The sequence below is a fragment of the Cygnus olor genome, chromosome 3 (genome assembly GCF_009769625.2).
Source record: "Cygnus olor isolate bCygOlo1 chromosome 3, bCygOlo1.pri.v2, whole genome shotgun sequence".
NCBI classification, from domain to species: Eukaryota; Metazoa; Chordata; class Aves; order Anseriformes; family Anatidae; genus Cygnus; species Cygnus olor.
The window spans coordinates 85,335,693-85,358,669 of record NC_049171.1 but is presented as its reverse complement, the minus strand read 5'-3'; the positions used below and the strand labels follow the sequence as shown (position 1 = coordinate 85,358,669).

The 22,977-nt window shown below is 42.3% G+C and overlaps 3 protein-coding genes across 4 annotated transcripts; 2 read left to right on the top strand and 1 right to left on the bottom strand.

Annotated features, from left to right (window-relative positions):
* Positions 1 to 188: 188 nt before the first annotated feature.
* Positions 189 to 2,446, top strand: CEBPZOS (CEBPZ opposite strand). The gene is made up of 4 exons (XM_040551944.1): positions 189 to 540; positions 1,701 to 1,745; positions 2,005 to 2,089; positions 2,209 to 2,446. The coding sequence occupies exons 1-3, from the start codon at positions 204 to 206 to the stop codon at positions 2,085 to 2,087; spliced, it is 465 nt and encodes a 154-aa protein (XP_040407878.1). The 5' UTR covers positions 189 to 203; the 3' UTR covers positions 2,088 to 2,089; positions 2,209 to 2,446.
* Positions 2,006 to 17,506, bottom strand: CEBPZ (CCAAT enhancer binding protein zeta). 2 transcript variants are annotated; one of them, XM_040551922.1, is made up of 18 exons: positions 17,431 to 17,506; positions 16,851 to 17,347; positions 15,227 to 16,743; positions 13,964 to 14,195; positions 13,270 to 13,444; positions 12,012 to 12,100; positions 11,432 to 11,485; positions 10,613 to 10,715; positions 9,870 to 9,938; positions 8,110 to 8,176; positions 6,904 to 7,004; positions 6,010 to 6,070; positions 4,752 to 4,963; positions 3,810 to 3,893; positions 3,248 to 3,309; positions 3,080 to 3,161; positions 2,209 to 2,309; positions 2,006 to 2,089 (listed from the first exon to the last, which is right to left on the bottom strand). In XM_040551922.1, exons 2-18 carry the CDS (start codon positions 17,316 to 17,318, stop codon positions 2,084 to 2,086), a joined length of 3,483 nt encoding a protein of 1,160 aa, XP_040407856.1. In that variant the 5' UTR covers positions 17,319 to 17,347; positions 17,431 to 17,506; the 3' UTR covers positions 2,006 to 2,083. The 2 variants fall into 2 exon arrangements, with proteins under 2 accessions (XP_040407856.1, XP_040407855.1); XM_040551921.1 differs by lacking the exon at positions 2,006 to 2,089 and having other exon boundaries at positions 2,100 to 2,309.
* Positions 17,462 to 22,610, top strand: NDUFAF7 (NADH:ubiquinone oxidoreductase complex assembly factor 7). Its single transcript, XM_040551943.1, has 8 exons — positions 17,462 to 17,504; positions 17,808 to 17,918; positions 18,953 to 19,105; positions 19,613 to 19,671; positions 20,377 to 20,490; positions 21,349 to 21,492; positions 21,782 to 21,955; positions 22,322 to 22,610. Exons 3-8 carry the CDS (start codon positions 18,988 to 18,990, stop codon positions 22,532 to 22,534), a joined length of 822 nt encoding a protein of 273 aa, XP_040407877.1. The 5' UTR covers positions 17,462 to 17,504; positions 17,808 to 17,918; positions 18,953 to 18,987; the 3' UTR covers positions 22,535 to 22,610.
* Positions 22,611 to 22,977: the final 367 nt, after the last annotated feature.

Here is a 22,977-nt window from a genome sequence, read left to right as displayed (position 1 = left end):
GGCTCGGCATGGCTCAGCACAGCTTAGCATGGCTCCGCATGGCACGGCTCAGCATGGTTTGGCTCGGTATGGCTCAGCACAGCTCAGCACAGTTTGGCACGGTTTGGCTCCGCTTGGCATGGTTTGGCACGGCTCAGCATGGTTTGGCACATATTGGCACAGCTGGGCATGGCATGTCTTGACAAAGCACAAGTAGGCTCGGCATGGCTCAGAACAGCCCAGCATGGTTTGCCACGCATAGGCACGGCCCGGCACGGTTCGGCACCGCTCTGCAGCCCTGCCGAAGCCCGGCGAGCCGCACAGACGCCTTCGCGTCGCCTCCCCGCTGTGCCAGGTTGCCACGGCCGTTAAGGTCGGTCGACGCGGCCGCCATTACGCGACCGCCCCCGAGGGGAGGAGCGCGGCGGCGAAGGGCGTGCGCGGCCGTTGATGGCGGCCGGGAGGCCATGAGGCGGCGGCTGCTGGCGGGGCTGGTGGTGCTGGAGGCGGCCGCGCTGGGCGGCGTCCTCCTGCTCTACCGCGCCATGGACATCAGCCAAGGTGCGGCGGGCCGGGGGGCAGCTCGGGGCTCGGGAGCGCGGCGCGGCAGCGCCGGGCTTGTTCCAACTGCGGGTTTTTTTAGTTTTTGAAGAAAATAGTAGAGGTTAACCGGTGCGGGAGTAAGGTTGAACGCTGCGCGTGTTCGTAGCGAGAGCACTGCCTCAGGTAAGGGCTGAAGGAGGAGGGGCGGCCGTCAGGGGAGGCGGGCGCCGGTCGCTCCCGTGTCGGCCGTGCAGCCCCGGGGGATCCCCGGGCTCGCTCTCGGCTCAGTCGGCGCCGGGGTCTGACATCGTCCGTGTGAAGAACTGACCCAGCCGGCAAGTCGTAAGGCGGCCGGGGCCCCTGGAAGCCTCTGAGGCTTCTGACGGGGCGCTTGGGTAACGCAGAAATAAGCCAGCCCCCGGCTGAGGTGATCCGCCCTGCAGCGGCCGCCTTCTGCCCTGGGGCCGCTCAGGGCACGGTGCCAGCCGGGCCGGCCTGCGGCCCTGCAGGGAAAGGCAGCCACCGCTGGGGCTGGAGGGCACCAGCCCGCCCCTGCCAGCTGCCAAGTGGGCTTAGACAAGTTCCTGTTGGTCTCAGCTTCCACGGCTTCTCATTTCTCCCCCTTTTTACTAGTCCATCCCAGTTCTGACATGTCCTTCTACTTTTTCTTTATGGTGTAGTTCTGCAAGGTGTGCTGAGCTCATCCAATAGCCGACTGCACACAGAACGAGGCTTTCAGCACTTTGTGCTAATGCAAATACATTTACACAACCTGTCTCTGATCTGCTGTAAATCATTCACATGGCATAAAGCTGTCATTTCATGGTTTTCTGTTGGGTTGGTGTGGCTGCCTGCAGGAGGATTCAGTGGAATGGCCCTAAGGCCATGTAGGGAAACTAAGGATCCTGGTATTCCTTTGAGCATCTGCTGTGAGCATCCTTCATCTTCAAGTCTAGCCCGTATTTGGTTGACGCTATTACAAGTAAGCTTAGAAAACACACAGGAGAAACCTGAATACAGTTGTGATACAATAAAAAAAATCAGATCACATTACTTAAGGGCAGCTATAACAAAGGGCTAGGACAAACGTAGAAAAAAAAGTAATTAGAAAAATAGTGCATTTAATTATTTGTCTTGAAATATGCTGTGTAAAGTAACCGATTTATCTTTCTTGTCAGATTTCAGATACACAATGCAGAAGAGGTTTCCATCAATTCTGGAAGGTAGGTTTGTAGTTGTTAGCTTCGAAAAGATGGCTCAAGCTTCTGTTGCGTCTCATGTATAAAACAGTTTCTTACTGCTTAAAACTACCCCAGGAGAGATTGCAGAAGTGTTTATTGTAACGTATAGGTGTGGCTGGAGTGTCAGATGGTTGGATAGAGTCCTCAGTGGAAGACTATACATCCAACCAAACTAGCCATAAAGTGGCTCACTTTTACACAGGTCTAATTTACAGCTAACAAATATTTTCTTATTTTTCAGTTTATTACAAATCTAATGAGTGGTCTGGAATTCATGGCATAAAGGAGAATGACCAAATGGCATGGTTAAGCAACAAAAACTAAAAGTAAGAAAGACAGGTGGATTAAGAAAATATAATTATTTTACAACAGCTATTGTAAAAATGTCCACATTAAGGTGTTTAGCTCATCTTTTTGATTTCTTGCCTTTGTACTTCTTTTTCAGTCCTTTGTGCCTGAACTGTTTCTTCCTTTTGATGATGCTTTTCACATCTCTGTTGTGGAGCCACCTGTCACGCTCTACTTCCCACTTGATCTGTTTGACATCTGTAAGAGGGAAGGTGAGAAGTGAGAAGCTGATGGATACTTCTGTACATTATGTGGAATATGGATAAATCACGAAGAACTTAAAACTTGACTACTATATCTATACATGTTAATAAAGTGCAAATTTCTGGATTTGACACTTGAGAATTTTTTTCCCACTTCACAATATGTACCATCTCAAAATCTCCAAGTTTAAGACCACCCTTGCCATTGATTTGTATTTTATTAATGTTCCTGTGGAAGAATGCAATGCTTGAATGCTGCTGTTAAAACTTTTTCAGGTGACACCAGAAAGACTTGTAAAGGTAAGTACACAAAGAACTACATATTTAATTTGTATTGAAGTTATTTCCAGGAAGTTACTTTTTCTTCACCAATCTAGCAAGGAAATATTTCCAACAGATAAAGATATCTGTGCCATGTCTTCCCTTGACAAGGATCCAGAATACTCTTTATCAGAGCAAAATTCACATAAAAGCCTGAGTAACAGCATATTGCCACTTCTTATTTACAGTGTAAAAGGAGCACGATAGCCTGCTTCTCGTTTCTGAAGCTTTACTCACTCCAGCAGTCACAGTTAATATTAGTTTTCTTCAGTTAAGAGAGATGCTCAGTACTAAGTCATGTCTTACTGATCCTGAGCTGCTGTCCGTATTGTGTGCTCTCTGACATTGTATGTATCCCAGTTAAAGTGTATCTTTTTAAGTACAGAATCTGAAAAGAAGTAACAGCTTCTTTACAGCTATCTGCTCTTCACAGCATGTACTTACTTGCATTATCTCTGTTAGCCATGGCGTTCAATCCAATATTGTCAAACTTGGACCCAGCATTTTCATCTAGCAGACAGCCAAACTTTAAAAAGATATAAAATATATATTTTAGTATAAAGAAATTATGTAAAACACCTGATCACTTTTTTAAGCACTCATCAAACTTGCCTCCTCTGCGGATGCCAGCATATTGGCATCTGTGAGTTTCCTCTTCTTTCCTCGGCTGGATCCTTCAAACAAAAAGTATGATTCTTACAAGACAGAATTTCAAATTCACTATGATACTAAAACAAAATGTTGTAAATTTTTTAATTATTACTATTGTTTAATAAGACCACCTGAAAGACCTGTGTTAGAAACCTTTACTCACCACCCCTAAAAAGGAGAAAAAAGTTTCCAAACAGAACTAAATAGCACAAATCTATGCAATGTGTGTTAGTAACAAATGCACCCCCACAAGCTAGAGTAACTGCCAGAACAATTCCATCCCTCCTTCAAATATAACTCCTTTGATCCCCAGTCCTTCAAGAGCAGATTGTCATTCTGAATTAGGCCACCCTGGTTGGAGGACAAAGGAAAAAATTTGTTTTCATCTACAGTTTATTCAAATCTGAAACCAGATCCAAAGTGTAGATAATCTACTGTATTAAACTCCTCTGATGCCAAAGCTTTCAGACCGTATATTTGCATTAAGCCTTCTCAAATGGAAATAACAGCAGTGCTTCCTTACCTTCAAGCGATCCCACAGAATTCATCTCTTTCTTTCTCTTGGTCTTTTTACTGACAGGCTTCGATTGACTGTCATTGTTAAGGTCTGTCGGGAAAAAAAAAAAAATCTGTATTCTCATACTTTATGCATGATATTTAAAGCACACCAGCCAATAAAATATCTATTTAGACCTATTTGTCTAAATAGTACGAGTCTTTATTTCAAAAATAAGTTTAAGACAGAGTGGACACAATTATCACTTAATTAAAAATTGTTCAGTGGTGTGTCATTCCTCATAACTTTTTTCCACAGCACAAATATTAATGAAGTATGATACTAAGATAATATGAAGGCTAACACATTATGTAAACTTTGAATGTCTGCTTGGTAAGCTTAATGAAATAATCTCATGAAAGATTAAGGTGTGAACACCTGTATGAATAGTTTACTGGCTCTACCTTCAATCATCTTCCTGTGACCTTAAGTCATCAGTTGAAATACTCCATTAATCTGTGCTTTTCCAGCCACATAAACCGCATTCTGAGTAAGCTGTTTTTCAGTTGAGAAGATAATAAAACCATAAAGGTGCACCAATCAGTTGATGCACCAACTATTACAGAGATAATAGATTTTTTTTTATTTTTGTCTTTGCAATATTTTAATACATTTGCATATTGCATACAGCTATTTATTTATAAAGCTACATTTGTTCTGCCAAATTTTTCAGAATGAAGAAAACAAATTTTTAAACCCAGATGCCTAATGCCCACTTTCACCTAGGAGACTGTGGCAAGAAATGTCATTTCTCTTAAGACTTCACTGTCCAGAGAAGGACTGGTCACTTCTTTACGTAAAAGCCAAACCTCCCACATAGGTAACTAAATTTAGCTATGTAATTACATATCAGGTAATATACTTTTAAAAGCTTTTTCTTCTTGATTTTGATACTAAATGTTACTTTACCTAGGTCGTTATCATCATCAGACACATCCATAAATACACCCCCCTCTTCGTCCATATCCTCCTCGAAGTCTTCTTCCTCCATGCTTCCTAAGGAGACCTCCTCATCATCCAGATCACTGAATTCATCTTCATCATCAGAATCATCCCAATCAGCACCGGAATCCTCAGTTCTTTTGCTTTTCTTACTGCCTATGGTTTTCTTTTTTATGTTACTAAAAAAATACATAACGGTCTTAGCAAATCATCTGGCAAAATCCTGTTTGCATCCACGTAACATTTATCTACCTGCAAACACTCTGTTAGACAACTTAAACATCACTGCAACTGCACTGCATCATAGTAGTAAATGTAGGATGAGAGCTAGTGAACGTGTTATGCACTCAGGTATGTTTTCAACATCAGCATATGGAACTGTTAAAAACTAAGCCATTTTAAGGTCTGGAGAAAATCCTATTCCAAAATAAACACAAATGTCAGCTTTAGTATTTTCTCCCTATGTGTTTCTGCTCCTTTTCAAAAAGCCTTCTCTGTAAAAAACACATCACATGCTGGTATCCCTAAATGAGGATAACACCTGTTTTCTTTTTTTCCCAGAAAGTAAACATTGCTCTTCAGACACTAGGTGCTTGGTTGTTTTGTGTCTTTTTTTTTTTTTTAATACACATACTAGTCTGGATCACAAAAATGTTCAACCTTTAGTAGGAGTTTAAGCTTTAATTCTTCTTTCAACTCTTAAAAAAACGTTTCTGTGCTGATTTTAAAGTTGCATTGCAGATGCTTTAAGTAAAGAAGAGGCTACTTAATCAGTAATGTAACTCCTGACTTCCTGAAAACTGAGCTGTGTGATTCTGGATCCCACAAAGTTTACCACTGAGTTAGGTCCAGTTACAACCAATCCTTACAGCAGTACCATTATGCCTCATTCTGCTTACTTTTGTACTTGGTAATTCTCAAACAGAAACCTGAGATGACGAAAACCAAGACTGCACTTTCCTTACTAGGTCACCATATTGTACAGATAAATACTACAGGTCTCACGCTTCAAGCCAACGTACTGTAAGCACCACAGGATCACGATGCCCCATTCTGAGGGATGCAGAAAAGCAGGATTACCCAGAGTTCAACTGCTATTGCCTTTTTTTTTTTTTCCCCAAAGTGATACACCCAGACTTTCTGAAAAAGCTCTATCCAATTCCTCAGAGTAAAACTCTATATGGGTATTAAAACAAGAGATGAAAGAACCGTCTCAAGGTCTTACCCAGCAAAATCAAGGTCATCCTGCCTAACATCAACGGCACTATCATCAGCTTCAAATGCATCTGGGGGGGGAAATTCAAAGAAAACAAAACTTTTTACTAAAAGAAATAAAAAAAAAAATGAAGTTGATGCGAAATACATTATTTCAGGTGTCATTTTCCTGAATAGTTAATAACATCTGCTTCAATAACAAAGGGCCCTGATTTCAGGGAGCAAAAGCTCCTATCATCAGACTCACTTAGGAATAAATTGCTCTATTAAAAAAAAAAAGTGGTAAAAACGAAATCTGAAAAAATAGAACTGTTCTTCAAAGAGTAAAATCTAACATTAGACTATCTTTAATTTAAGCATCTCAATTTAATGTCAAAAATTCTCAGAGACAGTTGATGTATCAGAAATACTAGGAATTATAAGATAAACACAATTAGTGACAGCTTCTTGTCATAACTAAGACCATATTAATCGTGTCACTAAGGAATACCCCCACCCACTATGGGAGCTCTGAATTCTATAAAAACATTACACAAAATTATAAATGTTATTTAATGCTTAGGCTACATTAGGAAAAGAACAAAAAGGCACGAACTGCTATTTACGAGTTTATATTCAAAGTCTGAAAACTTCCAACCTGAGCTGAACAAGCTGAACACTACTAGAGTAGTGAGAGAGAAACCTTTCACAAGACGGCCATCTATCTGGCTTATCTTATGTGAGGGGACAGTATGACCTGCTGACTATAGTAGCATAGAATGGGAATTGAAAAGATATTTTTCTTCTACTTTCATATTACTGTATTTGGTTCTTTTATACAACATAAACTATTGAAGGATACATTAATAATTTGTATAAGCACAAAATACTGGGACAGTTACTTCAAGGAAAAACGTAACCTTACCCAACGCTCTTTCGAACTCATCATCATCTACATCTTCCACACTTTCTTCATCATCTTGACACTTTTGTTTCTCTCTCTTATTGTCAAACTTCGTATAAAATCTGAAATAATACATTGCTCTCAAACACAAAGGCACAAGTGATGATCTTTATGACAAGTTTTAAAAAGAAATAACCCAGAAGATTGTTTTGTGCGTATTTCCCCAGCTGAAAAGTCTACGTTAACTCTTTCAAACACATCCCAAAACAGAGATTTGTATTTTTTTTTTAAACTGTAAGCCACTACCGTAAAGTTTAAAACAAAGGAATTTTACAGTCAGAGGTGATAGAAATCATTTTGAACACAGTGAATTTATAAAAGGGCAAAAGGAAGATGGGAAAATCTGCTTTATATGGATAAGTTCAACTTGAATCTAATTTAAAAAATAAAAAAGCGATTCACCCATTAAGTTCTGTTAAATTTTCCCCCACAGCCCTTTGTGTTTAGTTTTACCTAAACCTTCAGCTACTTTAAACCACTTTCACTCCTTTGTTTACTATTAAAGAATACAAAATCCCACCAAAACACAGAAGGCAATTTTAATCATACACACGGTCAAAGGACTTTATAAAAGACAAAGTAAATTCAAAGACTGATCTCCCAAGGAGATACTCACAGGTAACCAATATTTTGATTTAATACGAACTATTTTTTGCCAAATGTGTAACACTTAAATTGAAGTATTACAGCTGCATTTTTACACAATAATCTGAAAGGAAAACCAACCATATAGAAAGAATGATTAAAAAAATGCAGAACAGTAGCTCCTCTGACTTTTTTCACACTGTTCCATTTTAATAAGCTTTGATATTAGTAATACAAACAATGTATGTTCCATTTTTTTAAAATCTACTTCTGATGCATAAGAATTACAACTCGCAAGACATTCACCATCACCCGGTGTTTTAGGTCTATTTATTATAATGTCAACTTATTTGATGTGTAGACTACAAGCACTGGTTGCTTTCATTCATAAGTGATATTCTTTCCTTTTGCCACATTTTTAAATTATGCTCTAAGGAAAGTGCTACCATCACAAGTTATTCAAATTAATCAGAATTTTCAAACACTTGGAACACTAGAGAATACTTATGAAAAGCAGTTTTTTTTGAAGACGCTGCACTCACAAACACCACTTATAATGAATGTTCACAAATATTTCATTACCTGTGAAAGAACACTTCATCCACTGGGATTTTGCTTTCATCTCTGGCAAGGAATTCCTTACTGTTGACTGCAAAGGCCAAAAAGAACTGATTTTACTTCAAGTTGAAATGATTGTTATTCATTTGAAAGGTGAAACTGCATTCCACAGACAGAAGTACGCTGATATCCAGTGTCATCTGCTACATAAAGCGACCTCACCACAAAACCACTTCAAACCTGTGCTAAATGGTCAGTTAATTCCTTCAACTCAAATAAACTAAAGAATGCAATAAACAAACTGTATCCTCAAATGCACTGTAGGTAAAGCTTCTTACCTTAAGCTTTGATAGCCCTAAAACCATGCATCATTCTGGATACATCAGCTACTCCGTAGCAGTAAAACCTCTGCACAACACAACAGACCTGAAGTGACAGGAAGCGCATCTCTGAAAATGTTACAGATTCCAGCACAGAAGATGGTACCTCCTGCTGTCCTCAAGCAGCAACTTTCACTGAATTTTTACCCTGATTTTTAACTAGTTGTTCTTAATTACTGTAAAAAGTGGGTCTAGACAAAACCCAGCCTCTTTCGGGAGGCAGGAAGACGCTAACCAAAATAACACTGCCAGAGATACCTTACACTAATCCTAGCAATAGCTGCAGCTGTGGCATCGCATGAAAGAATCCATATCATTTAAGGAAAGAGGTTATTGTGATTTACATCATTTTATAAATCCATTTTCTTATATTTTAAGGCACTTTTATTAAGCAGAATGTGGTTACACAATAATTTGGAAACAAAAAAAAAACTAACTACATACTACTACTGCATTAACTACTACTAGATAAGCTCACATTTTAAAGATTTTTACATTATCTTATGTATTTTTAAAAAAATTAAAAAGCAGTGTTTGTAAAACTAGGATGCCAGACATAAAAATGGCATGTTTGTGAGCAGAAACCTTAGTATTTTATAAATATGTCTATCTCTGAAGTTAGTACCCTAACAGATTGCTCTTCTAACTAGAAATGCCATAACCTGGAACAAACTCTAAAGTTTTTAGCATTCTTCCCCAATGTTGTTGCTAGCTATAAGCACAATATTCTCAATTTTTAACATAAGACTGCAAATCTACTCTCTACGCAGTGAGTGTATTATCTTTTCTCATACAAGGGTATGCAGAGAAGGGTAGTCTAGCATGAGGGAAGATACAGAAAGCATATGCAGGTGATAGCAAGAATAGCACTACAGACAAGGCACACTGTTTGCAGTAGCTTTGTCCATTGCTGTTACACGTTTTTTAATGGCTAAGCAGAGAGTATGACCTTAACGATGCCTAAGGAAAAGGAATTACATTGATAGAAAGTAACTGACAACTAAAGGAAAAAACACAGGAAAACGAAAGGTATTAGCAAGCTTTGATGTGTAAAGCCAAGGAGAAGTACAGTAGAAGAAAAACTGCTTTCCTACTCGAGGATAATGACTGAAGTAACTGACTTCTTCTATACCCTTTGTCTCAAAATGATTTAATGGATCCAAAGATTCAGCTGTGGAGACTTCATGCACCCTTACATGAAGTTTAGACCTGATCCTGAACATCAGATACCGATACCACCACTGCACTCTTGATGGACAGAACTTGCTATCTGTTCTTTTATTGCTAACAGAAGTGGTATGGACAGCACAGAGGATGGATGCCCACAACAATCAGTCAAGAATTTCTTAACTATAAAATTAGGATTTCTTATTCATAATCTGAAATGGTAAGTGGCTGGCTTACCTGCAAGACTTTGCCTATCTGTCATAAACTGCTTCTTCTTCCGCTGCATTACCACACTGCTGGTGTTCTCTGTAACACAACAAAAAAAACAAACAAACAAACAAAAAAAAAAAAACCACTTCATTACAATTGATACAAAGCTGGGAACAGTGACTGATATGCCAACAAACATGTCAAGGGATGGGATCCTTTTCCTCTACTCAGTCCTGGCAAAGCCACGCCTGGAGTGCTGCATCCAGTCTGGGCTGCCCAGGACAAGAGAGACATGGGTGTACTGAGGGAGGCCAGCGAACACCCACAAAGATGGTGAAGGGACTGGAGCATCTCTCCTGTGAAGAAACGCCGAGAGAGCTGGGACTGTTTGGCCCTGAAAAGGCCCTGGGGTAATCTCATCCATGCACACAAATATCTGAAGGGAAGTTATAAAGAAGGACCAGATGGCCTCCACAGATCCCTTCCAACCTCAACCAACATATAATTAGCCTTTACACACCCCTATTACTTTGTTTCTTCCTGACAGTTTCACAGTTTCTGCATCTGTGGATACGAGAGGCAGCAGTATGTGACTGGCAGCTAAGGTGCAGACACCTCCCATGCAGCCCTGAAGACTGATGCCATTCCTCTGTTGCACCACGTGCACTCCAAATTCTTGACAAGCACAAATTGTCACTCGACCGTCTGACAGAACAGTTTCATCATCAATAATCAAGATTAAATGCTGATATGTACAGAGAAATTCTTACCTTTGCCTTTATGGAGTTTGGGATTTCTGTACACAAAGCGATCCAAGAATCTCATTAATGTGAAATCCTGCAAAGGGTCACCGGAGTACTGAATGTGATTTCCCTGAAAGAAGAAAAAATCGTTACAGTCTTCATTTTCAAAAGACAGCAACAAAACATAGTTAGAGGACTCAAACAGACCAAAATCACTAAATCACAATTTGAAAGACGAGGACTTTGGGGATATTTCATCATATAAGCCTGACAGGTTACAGCCTTTACATGTTTATTTTTTTTGGAACTGCACTATTTTCTACAAAAAGCATCTCTCGCTTTGTTTCAGTGATGAACTACCTTGCAATGTACTGTACTAATAGATAAAACATTTTTATTGACAAAAAGATTTACAGCTTGCAGCCAGGAAGCCAGTACTCAACGTAATTTAAATATCATATATTCAAATGAAAATAAAAATTTTAAGTAGGCATTGTGCACAATTCAGCAGGATTAAAAAAAAAAGGATTTTATTCAAGAGCAGAGCTCCCCACATTTAAAAAAAAAAACTTTAAACAGATAGACCAAAACTCTAAAACAGCTTTAACAATCATGTGATACCATGTTTTGACCAAGCTGATTACTTCTGTGAGCAGCCTGCTTTAGATAGAAGGCTTTGATTCCATGAAAAGCTTTGTATTCAAGTGTATGCTACTCCCAGTGTTGCAGAACTTCTAATTACCTGCAGAGTGCAAGGAGGCTTTATGATGTGTTTTTTTTTAAACGGTAAAAGACAGCTAACAAAAAAATCAAAGTTCAAAGCTACAGACTGATGAGAAGACTTACTTCTAGAATTGTTTTTGCAAACAGAGCCACAGATGGATGGAAGTGTTCGGAAAGCTGAAAAACACAAATCACGTGTTTATTTCTAGTCCAAAAATAAATGCAATCATCATTCATGCTGTCATATCAGACTCATGACACTAACACTATGTTTTAAGACCACTCTGCAACTCACCAAATAACACAGACTTGCATGAAGTAGCACAGTGCTGATGTGCTCTGCCCTTGAACAACTGAGAAACATCAAGTTCTAACCTTTTACTTATATTAACTAAATACGATGAGGATCAACTATAAATTTATTTAATGCAATGCTAGAAAGTTTTGTTAATAAAAACTAAGATGCAAAAATCAAAAAAAGAAATTATTACAGTTCAAATCTCCACCTAAAAGTTACTATTCCCTCCTCTGGCATATCAGCACTGAATGTAGCATATACAAGTTAGAGCCAAACAATGTGTCCTTTAACCTTTCTGTCACATTACCCAGGTAGCTACTGCAAAAATAACCAAGTTAATTTTCTTCTCTTGAAACAAGAGCCATACTAAGAAACACATTAAGTAGCAACACGAGAATGCTTTACCTTCTTCAGTTCCCAAAGGCTTGTACTTTCAGCACCACAGTAGAGAGGACTTCGGTGCAAAGGATCATATGAAACCCCATTCTTCCTGCCTGGGGGGTAGAGGAGATGAAAAAAAGACTTTTAAATTTCCTCAAGCAACTTTATGAGAGTATTATTTTCATTTCACCAAAACAGCAATGGTGCCCATCATTCTTAGCTGGACAGGCCACAGATTTGTACGGTAGCAAGAAAGGATTATATTCAGCAGCCCGGAGTATCATCAGGCACACAGGAGAGTTCAAAGGATTTGCTTCCAAGGAATCACCTGAAAAGCCCTGCTCTGCTCCAAAAGGGAAGTGATTGTTCCCTTGTACACAGCACCGGTAAGACTGCATCTTGAACACTGTGGTCAGTTTTGGGCCCCTCACTATAAGAATATTGAGTTGCTTGAGCATGTGGAGAGAAGAGCAACAAAGCTGATAAAGGAACCGAAAAACAAGTGTTATGAGGAGCGGCTGAGGGAGCTGGGGCTGTTCAGTCTGGAGAGGAGGCGGCTGAGGGGAGACCTCGTCGCCCTCTGCAACTGCCTGAAAGGAGCCTGCAACAAGAAGGGTGTTGGTCTCTTTTCTCAGGTGACAAGTGATGGGATGTGAGGAAATGGCCTTAAGTTGTACCAGAGGAGATTTAAATTGGATATTAGGAAGAATTTCTTCACAGTGAGGATGGTCAAGCATTGGAAGGGCTGCCCAGAAAGGTGGTGGAGTCCTCACCCCTGGAAGTATTTGAGAGACGTGGCACTAAGGAACACGCCTTGGTGATGGGACTCGGTAGGTCAGGTTGATGGTTGGACTTGATGTGTCGAGGGGCCTTTCCAACCTAGATGGTTCTACGTTGCTATGAAAAGGTCATCAGGAAAGAAAAAAGCTAGAAGCAGGCTCAGAGCTAGACAACTTGCTTTAGCAAGCTTCAAGTGAACGTGCAGTTACACATCGTAACACTGCCTACGTCGCTCTGGAGGTGTTTCAATTTGGAAGTAAGAAATCCCCAACCTGTTTACTACTTAGGCACAAGCACACTGAACTACATAAAGAGAAAATAGCTAGGAGATTAATATAGTCTCTTTGAAAAAACAGAAAAATGGTTCTGATTGCTTTGAATCAAACTTAAATTTGAAAAATTAAAACAATGTTTAAATCAATTTTACAAAAAAACTCTTGATCAACATGTTACTGTTACTGAAGTTAGGACTTGCACGCATTATAGTTTCTTGCTAATTTACCTCTCATATTCACGTGATGCACCCATGAGGCTGATGAACTCGAACTGTCTGGTTTAACAGAATTTTCTGCTGTACTCTTCTCTTCCCTTTCTACTTCTTTGTCTGCATCCACAAATTTTTCCTCATTCTCTTCAGCCTCTTCTTGATCCTTAAAGCACTCTTCTTCATCAGACTCCTAAACAAAAAAAAAAGTTTGCGAACACCTTCTCTTTTCCAATTTTACTCTGATATGTTAGAAAGATGCATGTATTTCTAAAGCAGCTGCTCACAAAAACATAGACAAACGATGGCCAGTATTTCAGCAATACAGACTTTTGGCCTTCATACTTACAAGACTTACAATTGAACTCTACAGTCAGAAAGAAGGACACGTTTTGAAAAAGCTTTTGGGGCAGGAATGTTTACCTGCTTGCTTATACAGCATTTAGCAAGATAATCCTCTCTCCATAAAAGAGGGACATAAGACTTGCTAGAATGCTTACATTTATACAGATTCTTAATGTAATTATGGTTGTTCAAGTACGTTCTCCCATAATGTAACCAAATGTTAGTAAACTCTCATAAAAATTCTGTTTAGAAAGGCAGTCCTTCCCGTATAGGAGGAATTACTTGTAAAGGGAAACAGGTTAGGGAAAGGCGTTCATGAAACTAGCCCTTAGTAAAAACCCAATGAAATAAAGAAATCATGCTGTACCACGTGATCCTGTAACTGGACCCTTAGCCCTGGTTTTACTTTCAGAAGCTCAGACAGAAGGTAGAGGGTTCCACAAATGAAGGGTGGCGTTTGCCCGCTAGCGACTTGAAGTAACCTCTTCACAAAGGCCTTCACCCGCCGTAATACTACATCTGCCTTCAGAGACTTATAGACAAGGTTAAGAAACATGGATGGCTTTGAGCAGGTTGCTAAACCAGGATCTAGAAGCTTCCTGTAGAAAACACAGGAGAAAATATTGTTAATTGTCACGATGCACACAGAATAGCAATTGCTGTCAACAACAATTAGGTACGTTTTTCAGACCGGTATCTAGAAGACCACTTCCAGCTTGCTCGCCAATACTCCAAACCATTATGACCAAGCCCGAAACGTCAATGTCTGTGTAATATTTTTAATCTTCAGTATATCGTATATTACAAATCAAGCTATCAGTAAATGAAAAAAAAATACTAGAGAAACTGAGCTCAACAGAAAAGTTTAAAAACTGAAGATGTACAAAGTGAGAAAGTAATCTCTCTATTCAGATGTTCAAAAAGTAGAAAGAAAATGGTTAGCAATTAGCAAGCTTCACAATGAGTCCAGATATCTGTGTTAGCAAGTGTATTTCCTATTCTACTTTTTTCCAGGCTACCTGGCGCAGGAAGGCCCCTAAATGCATTGCATGTCCTGGGAGAACCTCAGTTCCCTTTCTAAAATCAGCAGCAATCAAACAGAAGCCTGCATGGATCCTATGAAGAGTCTAAAAAATCAGCCAGGACGGAAAAAAGAGATGTTTTACAGCACAAGGTTTCCCAACTTAACAAATTAAATCACCTAAGGATTTTGCTGACATTGCCTTTTTTCACGAAAAAAGGATTTTCATGAAAAAACGGGATTGTAGGCTGTTACATGTCTAAAACACACTACCTGTACAAGTGATTTTAGAAGAAGCAATTATCATTTAGTTTCAAAATATATCTGGAATTAAAGCATACTACCAGAAAACAGCACAAAGCATAAAATCCTTAAGGCATGTTCTCAGGAACTACCACTGCCATGTTTTATCCCCATATTAAGTAAAAGAAATCCCATATATTTTCTTCTAGCTCACAGAAAACATCAGAAACGTCTAGCCAGCGAGACACAAAACTTGCAAGATCTTAAAAGCAAAGTACACATTTCTACAAGTTAAAATCAATTTGAATCAACAGCGACTCCTTCATAAAATTAAATTTAGACCGAAAATCCAAACGTGCCGCTCACCTGTATAGCGCTGTGTAGTACCTGTCCGACACAGTCTGCTGAGAGTCCATGACCTGAAACAGCAGCATCAGGGCCTGGACACTGGTACTGAAGTTGACGAGATGCAGAACTTTAAACAAGGTGTTCATTTGCTCCTTCACTTTCTCATCGCCAGTCTCAGCGTAAGGGTAAGCTCTGTTCACCCCGCTAAGAAGAGCGCTGAGCATTTTGGATTCAACATCTTTTTTCTTAATGCAGTTCCGAAAGAAGCAGAAATACAAAGCTATCAGCTTGTTAGCCAGCGGTGTTTCTTCGTGACTGAGGACTACCTGATTCAGAAAGCACATGGCATAGTACTGAGTTTTCGCGCTGATGTTTGACCGGTACAAAAGCCTCTCCATCTCATTGCACACCACCCCTTTCATATTTGGATGCTTGTAAAGCAACGTCTCTAAGAGATACGAGGCTTTGGTGGCTATTTTGTTCTGCGGGTCTCCCAGTTTATTTACCAGCTGAACGAGCAGAAATTTCTCCTGCTCGGGCTTGTTGCAGAGCAGCTCATGGGCAGCTGCCAGCGCTCGCGCTTTGGTTGCTGTCACAGAATCGTGAGTCAGGGTTTCTAAGGTTTGCACAAATTCTGCCACCTGCAGTTTCAGCTGATGCTCAAAGTACCAGAGTATCAGTCTCCTGTCTCTCGAATCCCTGTTGCCACTTGACATCTTCTCTATGTTGTTAAATGGACGCTGCGAGAAAGACCACAGTTTTCGAGTGTCTGGTAAGAGATCTGAAAGGAGAAGCTCCCTGAAAGTATCCAAAGCCATGAGGCTCTGCTGCCTGCCACCCTTTTTCTTTACGAGGTTTACCAAGTTCTCAACAAACTGCAGGCTGTGGACAGCACTGTCCTGAATGAGCAGGGTCATGGCTGCCATCCTGTCAGCTAAGGTACCCGATGACACCACAGTTTTCATCCACGCCGAAGAGGCCCCCTTCTGATAGTCTGTCTTTTTCTTGTACAGGTCTGTTTCGTGCTGGTACAGCTTTTGGGCCAAGGCCTTATACTTAGACAGAAGCGTCTGGTCCTGTGGCTCAGAGGAGAACTCGCTGGTGTATTCTAGGTCATACCACTTGCCCCCTGGCTTGATCAGTATCACTTGCCTGGCACGAAACTCAAAATCCTCCTCCGGCCTCTCTTTCTGTACCGAGAGCTGCTGGTCTGGACCCCCACCTGCTTGCTTCTTCTTGCTCTCCTTCTTACCGCTCACTTGTTCTTTGCCTTTTTTTTCCTTTTTCCCTCCTAACGAAGAAGGGGCACTCTCCTTCTTGCCTTTCTCCTTCTTGGCGGGCTTCCCCTTCTCCCCGCCGCCATCCTCCTGCTCCTCGTCCTCCTCCTGCAGGCAGCTCTCCGCGTACCTGCCGAGCCCCAGGGAGCTGACGAAGGCCTCCAGCTCCCCTTCCTCCAGGTCGTCGATGGCGCCCTTCCTGCCGCCGTCCACCATCTCCTCCTCCTCGTCCAGGGCGCACAGCATGAGGAAGTCTTGCTGCGGGGACACGAGGGGCCGCCCGTTACCTCAGGGCCGCCCGTTAGTTACCGGGGGCCGCTCCCCAACGGCCGCCACGTGCTCCCGCTCCCCGCCGCCCCCCTCACCTTGGTGCCGCCGAGCCGCAGCACCTCGTCCAGCGTGAAGCCATCCCCGCCGCCTCCGTCCCCGTCCCCGTCCTCCTCCTCCTCGCTCCACTCGGCCCCGCCGCCCGCCTGCCCCGTGCCCGGCCACCGCCGGCCCCTCAGCTCCGCCATGGCCGCCTCGCCGGACGCCCCCTGCCCGGCGCACGCGCGGCGCCTCCTTCCGGCGCGACGCGGGGCCGAACCGAGCCGGGTGCGGTCGCGCCCCGCCATGGTGCGGGCGTCGCGGAGCCGCCCGCTCCTGGCTGCGGCTCTGGGGCTCGGCGGCCGCCGGCAGCTGCCCCGGAGCCGTGGCGGCACGGCAGCGCTCCTTCCCCCGGGCTTGGGCTCGGGCACGGCCCCGGCGGCGCGGCCGTGCTCGGGCGGCGGCGTGCTGCGGCACCTGCTGCTCAAGCTGCGGGCCACCGGGCCGCTGACGGTGGCCGAGTACATGCGGGAGGCGCTCACCAACCCCGGCCAGGTGCGGCGGGGCCGGGGCTCCGCGAGCGACCCGGCGGGCGGCCCCGGCCCCGGCCCCGCGGCGCTCACCGCCTTCCCCCGCAGGGCTACTACACGCGGCGCGGCGGCGTCGGCAGGGACTTCGTGACGGCGCCCGAGGTCAGCCAGGTGCTGGGCGAGGTGAGCGGCCGCCGGCACCCGGCCGTGCGCGGGGGGAGCCCGGTGTCAGCGTGGCCTCAGCGGGAACGGGTCGGGCACAGGCGGGCTGCGGCTTCAGTCAGAAATAAACGGCCTTGCGCCTCTCCACCTGGTGCAGGGCTGCTGCTGGGCTCGCCGCAAGCGGTCGCTCCCTTTACGCCGAAAGGCGAGAGGGCCGAGTCGGGTGCTGTAACGGCTCTCGCAGCCTTACGTTTCTGAGAGAAAACGCCGCCCGGGTACGCAGCTTCCCGCAGCTCCCGCAGTCGCGCCGTGTCTGTGTGTCAGTTGGTAGGGATATGGTACCTCAGCGAGTGGATGGCCGCCGGCAAGCCCGCAGCGTTCCAGCTGGTGGAGCTGGGCCCGGGGACGGGCGCTCTCACTGAGGACATACTGCGGGTAGGTGGAAATGAATCTTAACTGCTCTCCTTTCTGGCTTTGTTCCGTAGCTACGCTGAAAGCTGAAGAAATAAGGTTTTGCTATGGGGGTTTAACGTTCCCTAGTAACCCAGTTGTTGGATTTGCAGCGGGGAATCCCATTAAAATACATGCACAGCGCTGCTGCTCGGTGAAGAGACCGCGTTTCTTGCTGGTGGTAGAACGGGGCTGGCGTGTGCACGCTGCACAGGCACATGTGTAACGCTGCAGTCACCCCTTGATAGAAAGGGCAGGAATATTCCAGCACAGATTATTTATGGAAAGATCTTTTCCAAACTGGAACACCATTTAGGAGGGTGCTGCTGGGCCTAATTGGGAGGCCTTGGTGCAAGCAACAGCGCGGAGCAGGGAGGACATGAGCGCAGGAGTGAAGTTGCATTCAGCTTCTCTGAGGCTTCCAGGGGCTTACTGCTTCTGAGTTAACCCTTCCTGCTCTATCACTTGTGCAGGGTTCCCTGGTAATTAAAATACTACTCATTCAAAAACCAAACTGCTAATAGGATTTAGTACTTCAGAAGCTTTGTTTTATTTATGTATGCTAATGAAAAAGCCCCAATAACCATAGTGAAATAAGCAATAGTGAGCAGGTTTTGTTTAAACAGCATAAACAAACTGAACCATTTTTCTCCCTGTTAGCTCCTCTGCAGCTATTAGAGGAGCTACTCACTTTCAAGCTACTAACTAGCATTTCATGTCCTTATTGCTATATAATGCATGTTATAGTTCTCCAACTTTTATTAGAAGCATAGCCGCTTTTATTAAAATTAACAAATTTCCATTTTCCTTGTGGAAGAGCAAAACACAGTCCTTTCTACTGAGACTATTTTACTGATGAGAGCTAACATTCTTCTATCATCAATATAATGTGATTAAGGGTTAATTTGAGACATACATGCAGCCTGTGACTGTACCTAATAGAACTCATCTGCCTTTGTAGGTCTTCAACCAGCTTGCCTCTTTACTTAGTAAATGTGATGTGTCTATTCACCTGGTAGAAGTGAGTCCCAAACTCAGTGAGAGCCAAGCACAGATGCTGACAGGAGGGAAGGTACAGTCAAACTCTGAGGACGAAGCTGCTTACATGAAAGGCATCAGCAAGACTGGAATTCCAATTTACTGGTACAGAGGCATTCAAGATGTACCACAAGGTAAGGAGCTTGAACATCTTGTTACAGCAGTAGTGTCCTCCCTCCATTTGCAGTGTTTGATAACTGGGGATGTCACACCAGCCAGCCTTCATAATGTGTAGAAAAGTAGTTTTACATATTAGCTCCTACTTCATGTATGAGTCTAAGATGGGATCTTGACTCTGATTCTCGTAACTGAGAATCGTAACTTCATTTTGGGATAGCTACCCAATTTCATGTAGTTTGATTTTTTTTTTTTTCTTTGCATGGGAAACCATTCAGTGGTTTTGTCTAAATAATGACTGAGGAGCTAATGTTGAGACACAGATCTAAAAAAATCATGCACTGGAAGCTGTAGCTAGCACCTCAAGTGCTCCCTTTAATGTCTCCAAGCTGGGAATAATAGTAATTTCCCAAAGACATTAACAGCTTAACGCACTACAATTTATAAAAAAAATTTTAATTTTCAACTGGAAACTGGTATGAAAGCATTGGTAAGGTAATGCATTTATTTTAACCTTCCCACAGGTTACAGCTTTTACTTAGCACATGAGTTTCTGGATGCCCTGCCAGTACATAAGTTTCAGGTACAGCAAGAGGAATATCGTAAATGTGACCATCAACTTAAAGGCCTTTGCAGAAGAACAGAATTATGGTGCCAAAAGGAACACATGCATGGACTGTGGTGATAAAATGTTTCTAACTAAGCTTGGACAAATCAGAACTGAACCAAGCCTTATGTGAATTGTTCTGGAATACAAAAACCTTTTAGAAACCTAAAGACTTGTTTTTACTTACATAAGTAAACTTTTTTTTTCTATTTCCTTACACTACATTAATAAGGCTCCAATTTCAACATTATTCTATGTATCACTGCTAACAAAGACAATGCACTGGATGGCTTTGATTTGAACAGCAATGTGAATAGCAAAATGAAGTCTAGATATGGTTCAAAAGAACCTTTCAACTTCAATTTCATAATTACTTTATGAAAAGTTACTGATAGAATTATTTTGATAAGTTAACCAGTGCACTGTCAGTAGAAGAGGCAGCATTCTTCTCAACAGCATCATTTATTCGGTTTAATTAAATCTGTACTTAATAAATCTTCAGACCCATTTCTACCGCAAGCATTTCTAAGGCAGTTTCTGGAATTAAATAGTAATGAATAATTGTTAATAGCACATTATGTGCTTAAAACTTGAGAAAATGCTTGGCACGTTAGTCCAATCAAATAAGATTCTGTGTACCTACTAAGAGTGTAAAATGAGTACTCTGGGCTTATTAAACAGAGAACAGAGAAAGGCTGGCGTGAGGTGTTGGTTGATATAGATCCAGAGGCTCCTGACCAGCTGCGGTTTGTCCTGTCACCATCCAGTACCCCTGCAACAGAAAACTTTATTCAGGTAAGATTATACCTGTCAGTAGTCATAATTTGATCATTACTCTTTCAAGTCACGTACTACCTGTCAGTTACTTGGACAGAAAGAGGAGGCCTTTCCATCTATTAACGAGTAAACGGTTAGTTTGTATTTTACAAAACTTCCGTCAGCAATTCAACCTTGTGTGCTGTGAATATATAGCATGAAAATAAACTTGTACATCAAATTTACCGAAATCAGGGCTTAAGCAGACACTTTAGAGAGGCAGCAATCAGCAAAGAGTTCTGTGCTGCAGTTGTCACCTCACCATCTCAATACCGGCTCTGCCTAAGCCAGGTTCTGAACCTGCTGCGTACACAGTCACTGAGTACGCGTGCTATACTGATCTGTAATGGCAAGTGTCTAAGACTTGCTTTTTCTTCTAAAGTTCACTGGATTCTTAAATTTACAAAATGAAGTAATAAAGATTTAAACCACCTACAAGATTTTACGCAGAAAGGCTTTTTTGAAGTGTGTGCATGGAAGAAGTGCTATTTTAATTCTTTCATTAATGAAATTAATGAAATTTCATAAATTTTCATTAATGAAATTAAATTCTTTCAGTAATGAAGTTTCACCCAATGCAGGTATTCTCACTTATTATAAAAACTCATTCCAGTTGACTCTGGGCTGTACAAGAGATGAAGGAAAGAGAGAACTCTGAAAGCACTAATGGGAAGTGGCCATTAGCAAAAACTAGCTCGAGCAATAGGTAGCCTGGAGTATACCCCTGGACCTCCATGCCCAAATAATGACAACAGTTCCAAGAAGTCAAGTGTGAAAAGTTCTTGCCCTGTACCTGTTTGCTAATACAGGTGTTTTGATGTTTGAACTCTGCACTAGCCTGAAGAAACGAGAGATCACGTGGAAGTATGTCCCGAGGCCGGTGTCCTCATTCAGAGGCTTGCCTGTCGCATCGAAAAGGATGGTGGGGCCGCACTGATTGCTGATTATGGTCACGACGGAACCAAAACTGACACTTTCCGGGTAAAGCATTTTCCCTGAAGTACTGTGCTAAAACACTCAGTTATCTTCTCTTTCTCACTTGGATGGTTAAGTTCCTGTACAAGAAAGGTCTTGGGTGGACATAATCACAAAAAAACAGTATTACGCTGCAACCATGAAAGTGAGTAATGGGAATTCTCATTTAATCAGTACCCGCTGGGGTTTCTATCATATGGGAGGGATAACTTGAGCCCTTGCTGCATTTACAGCTCTACTAGACCTGGCTTCGGTAGATAGGAGTACAGCTGAGTGTAATCTTCCAATTTTTCAGGGTTTCCGGAATCACAAACTCCACGATGTGCTGAAAGCTCCAGGTACAGCAGACCTAACAGCAGATGTTGATTTCAGCTATCTTCGAAAGATGGCACAGGGAAAAATAGCCACGTTGGGCCCCATAAAACAACGGGAGTTTTTAAAGAACATGGGTGTTGACCTCCGAATGCAGGTACAAATAGCGTTTACAGGCATATAACACACTCGTAATCCACAAGCAATGCTCTTAAGCAGAGAGCTTCTTTTAAAATCAGATTTCTGTTTAAAACTACTTGTAGGTCCAAGAAAGAGTTGCTTCTCCTAGCCCTAAGTTACTCTGGATCCCTTAATATGAATTTATCATACTATGTTTAGGAGTATTTAATGCAAAACTTGGCTACATACATTAATGCGTGAGTTCTGCCAGCAAGCTCACGAGTTTTACTGAACACTCGAGTACTGCTATACTAGCATAAAAGAAAGCATTCAATGAGAGAGTGCAGGTACGAGGGAATTTGTAGGAAAGCAGGAAGGGCTACAACCTACCTTTGTGTTTTAGGTGCTCTTGCAGAATTCACGCGACTCAGCAACTCGGGAGCAGTTACTCCACAGCTATGATATGTTGATGAACCCTAAGAAAATGGGAGACCGTTTTCATTTTTTTGCCTTGCTGCCTCATTACAGACTTACACACCCTCACAAGGAACATAATCTGCAATCCAAGTCCCCCCTCCCACCTGTTGCTGGATTTGGTGAGCTCTTACTGAAGTAATTTCAATTGCAATACCAAAATGTCTAATAGTGGCAGCTTCCAGTAACAACCTATTAAATAAAAACAGTAAAAGAAATCAAATCCTGTGCATTTTTTCGTTTCACATATTAAAGCTTTTGCAATAATATAATCGGTACGGAACTAAGCATTTCGAGTTATCTTTGAACTGAAAGCATGTGAAATGTCACACTTTCTCCAGGCAGTTTTCCTACACCGATCTTTCACAAATCTGATAGGGAAATCACTATGCTTCAGGGCCTAGGGGCATTTTGGTAGAGCATGCTTTCAGGATACAGCTGATGCCAAAGCATAGCTAGACACTGACCTAATTAAAGCAGTGCATGTAGAAATCAAAAACTCCACATGTGGAAATCAGTGTGCACAGAGGGGAGAATGAACATTTCATGGATCTCACTGTAGAGCTAAGTGAGGTATTCACTGAT

Excerpts from the sequence above, each read along its gene's own strand:
- CEBPZOS (XM_040551944.1), top strand. The coding sequence starts at position 204 with ATGGCTCAGAACAGCCCAGCATGGTTTGCCACGCATAGGCACGGCCCG. Across the intron at positions 541-1,700 it reads CGCCATGGACATCAGCCAAG|ATTTCAGATACACAATGCAG; the intron begins GTGCGGCGGGCC and ends CTTTCTTGTCAG. Across the intron at positions 1,746-2,004 it reads GTTTCCATCAATTCTGGAAG|TTTATTACAAATCTAATGAG; the intron begins GTAGGTTTGTAG and ends CTTATTTTTCAG.
- NDUFAF7 (XM_040551943.1), top strand. The coding sequence starts at position 18,988 with ATGCTGACAGGAGGGAAGGTACAGTCAAACTCTGAGGACGAAGCTGCT. Across the intron at positions 19,106-19,612 it reads CATTCAAGATGTACCACAAG|GTTACAGCTTTTACTTAGCA; the intron begins GTAAGGAGCTTG and ends ACCTTCCCACAG. Across the intron at positions 21,493-21,781 it reads CCAAAACTGACACTTTCCGG|GGTTTCCGGAATCACAAACT; the intron begins GTAAAGCATTTT and ends CCAATTTTTCAG.
- CEBPZ (XM_040551921.1), bottom strand. The coding sequence starts at position 17,318 with ATGTACTCGGCCACCGTCAGCGGCCCGGTGGCCCGCAGCTTGAGCAGC. Across the intron at positions 8,177-9,869 it reads AGATAGGCAAAGTCTTGCAG|TCAACAGTAAGGAATTCCTT; the intron begins GTAAGCCAGCCA and ends TGGCCTTTGCAG. Across the intron at positions 3,894-4,751 it reads TGATGATGATAACGACCTAG|ACCTTAACAATGACAGTCAA; the intron begins GTAAAGTAACAT and ends TTTTCCCGACAG.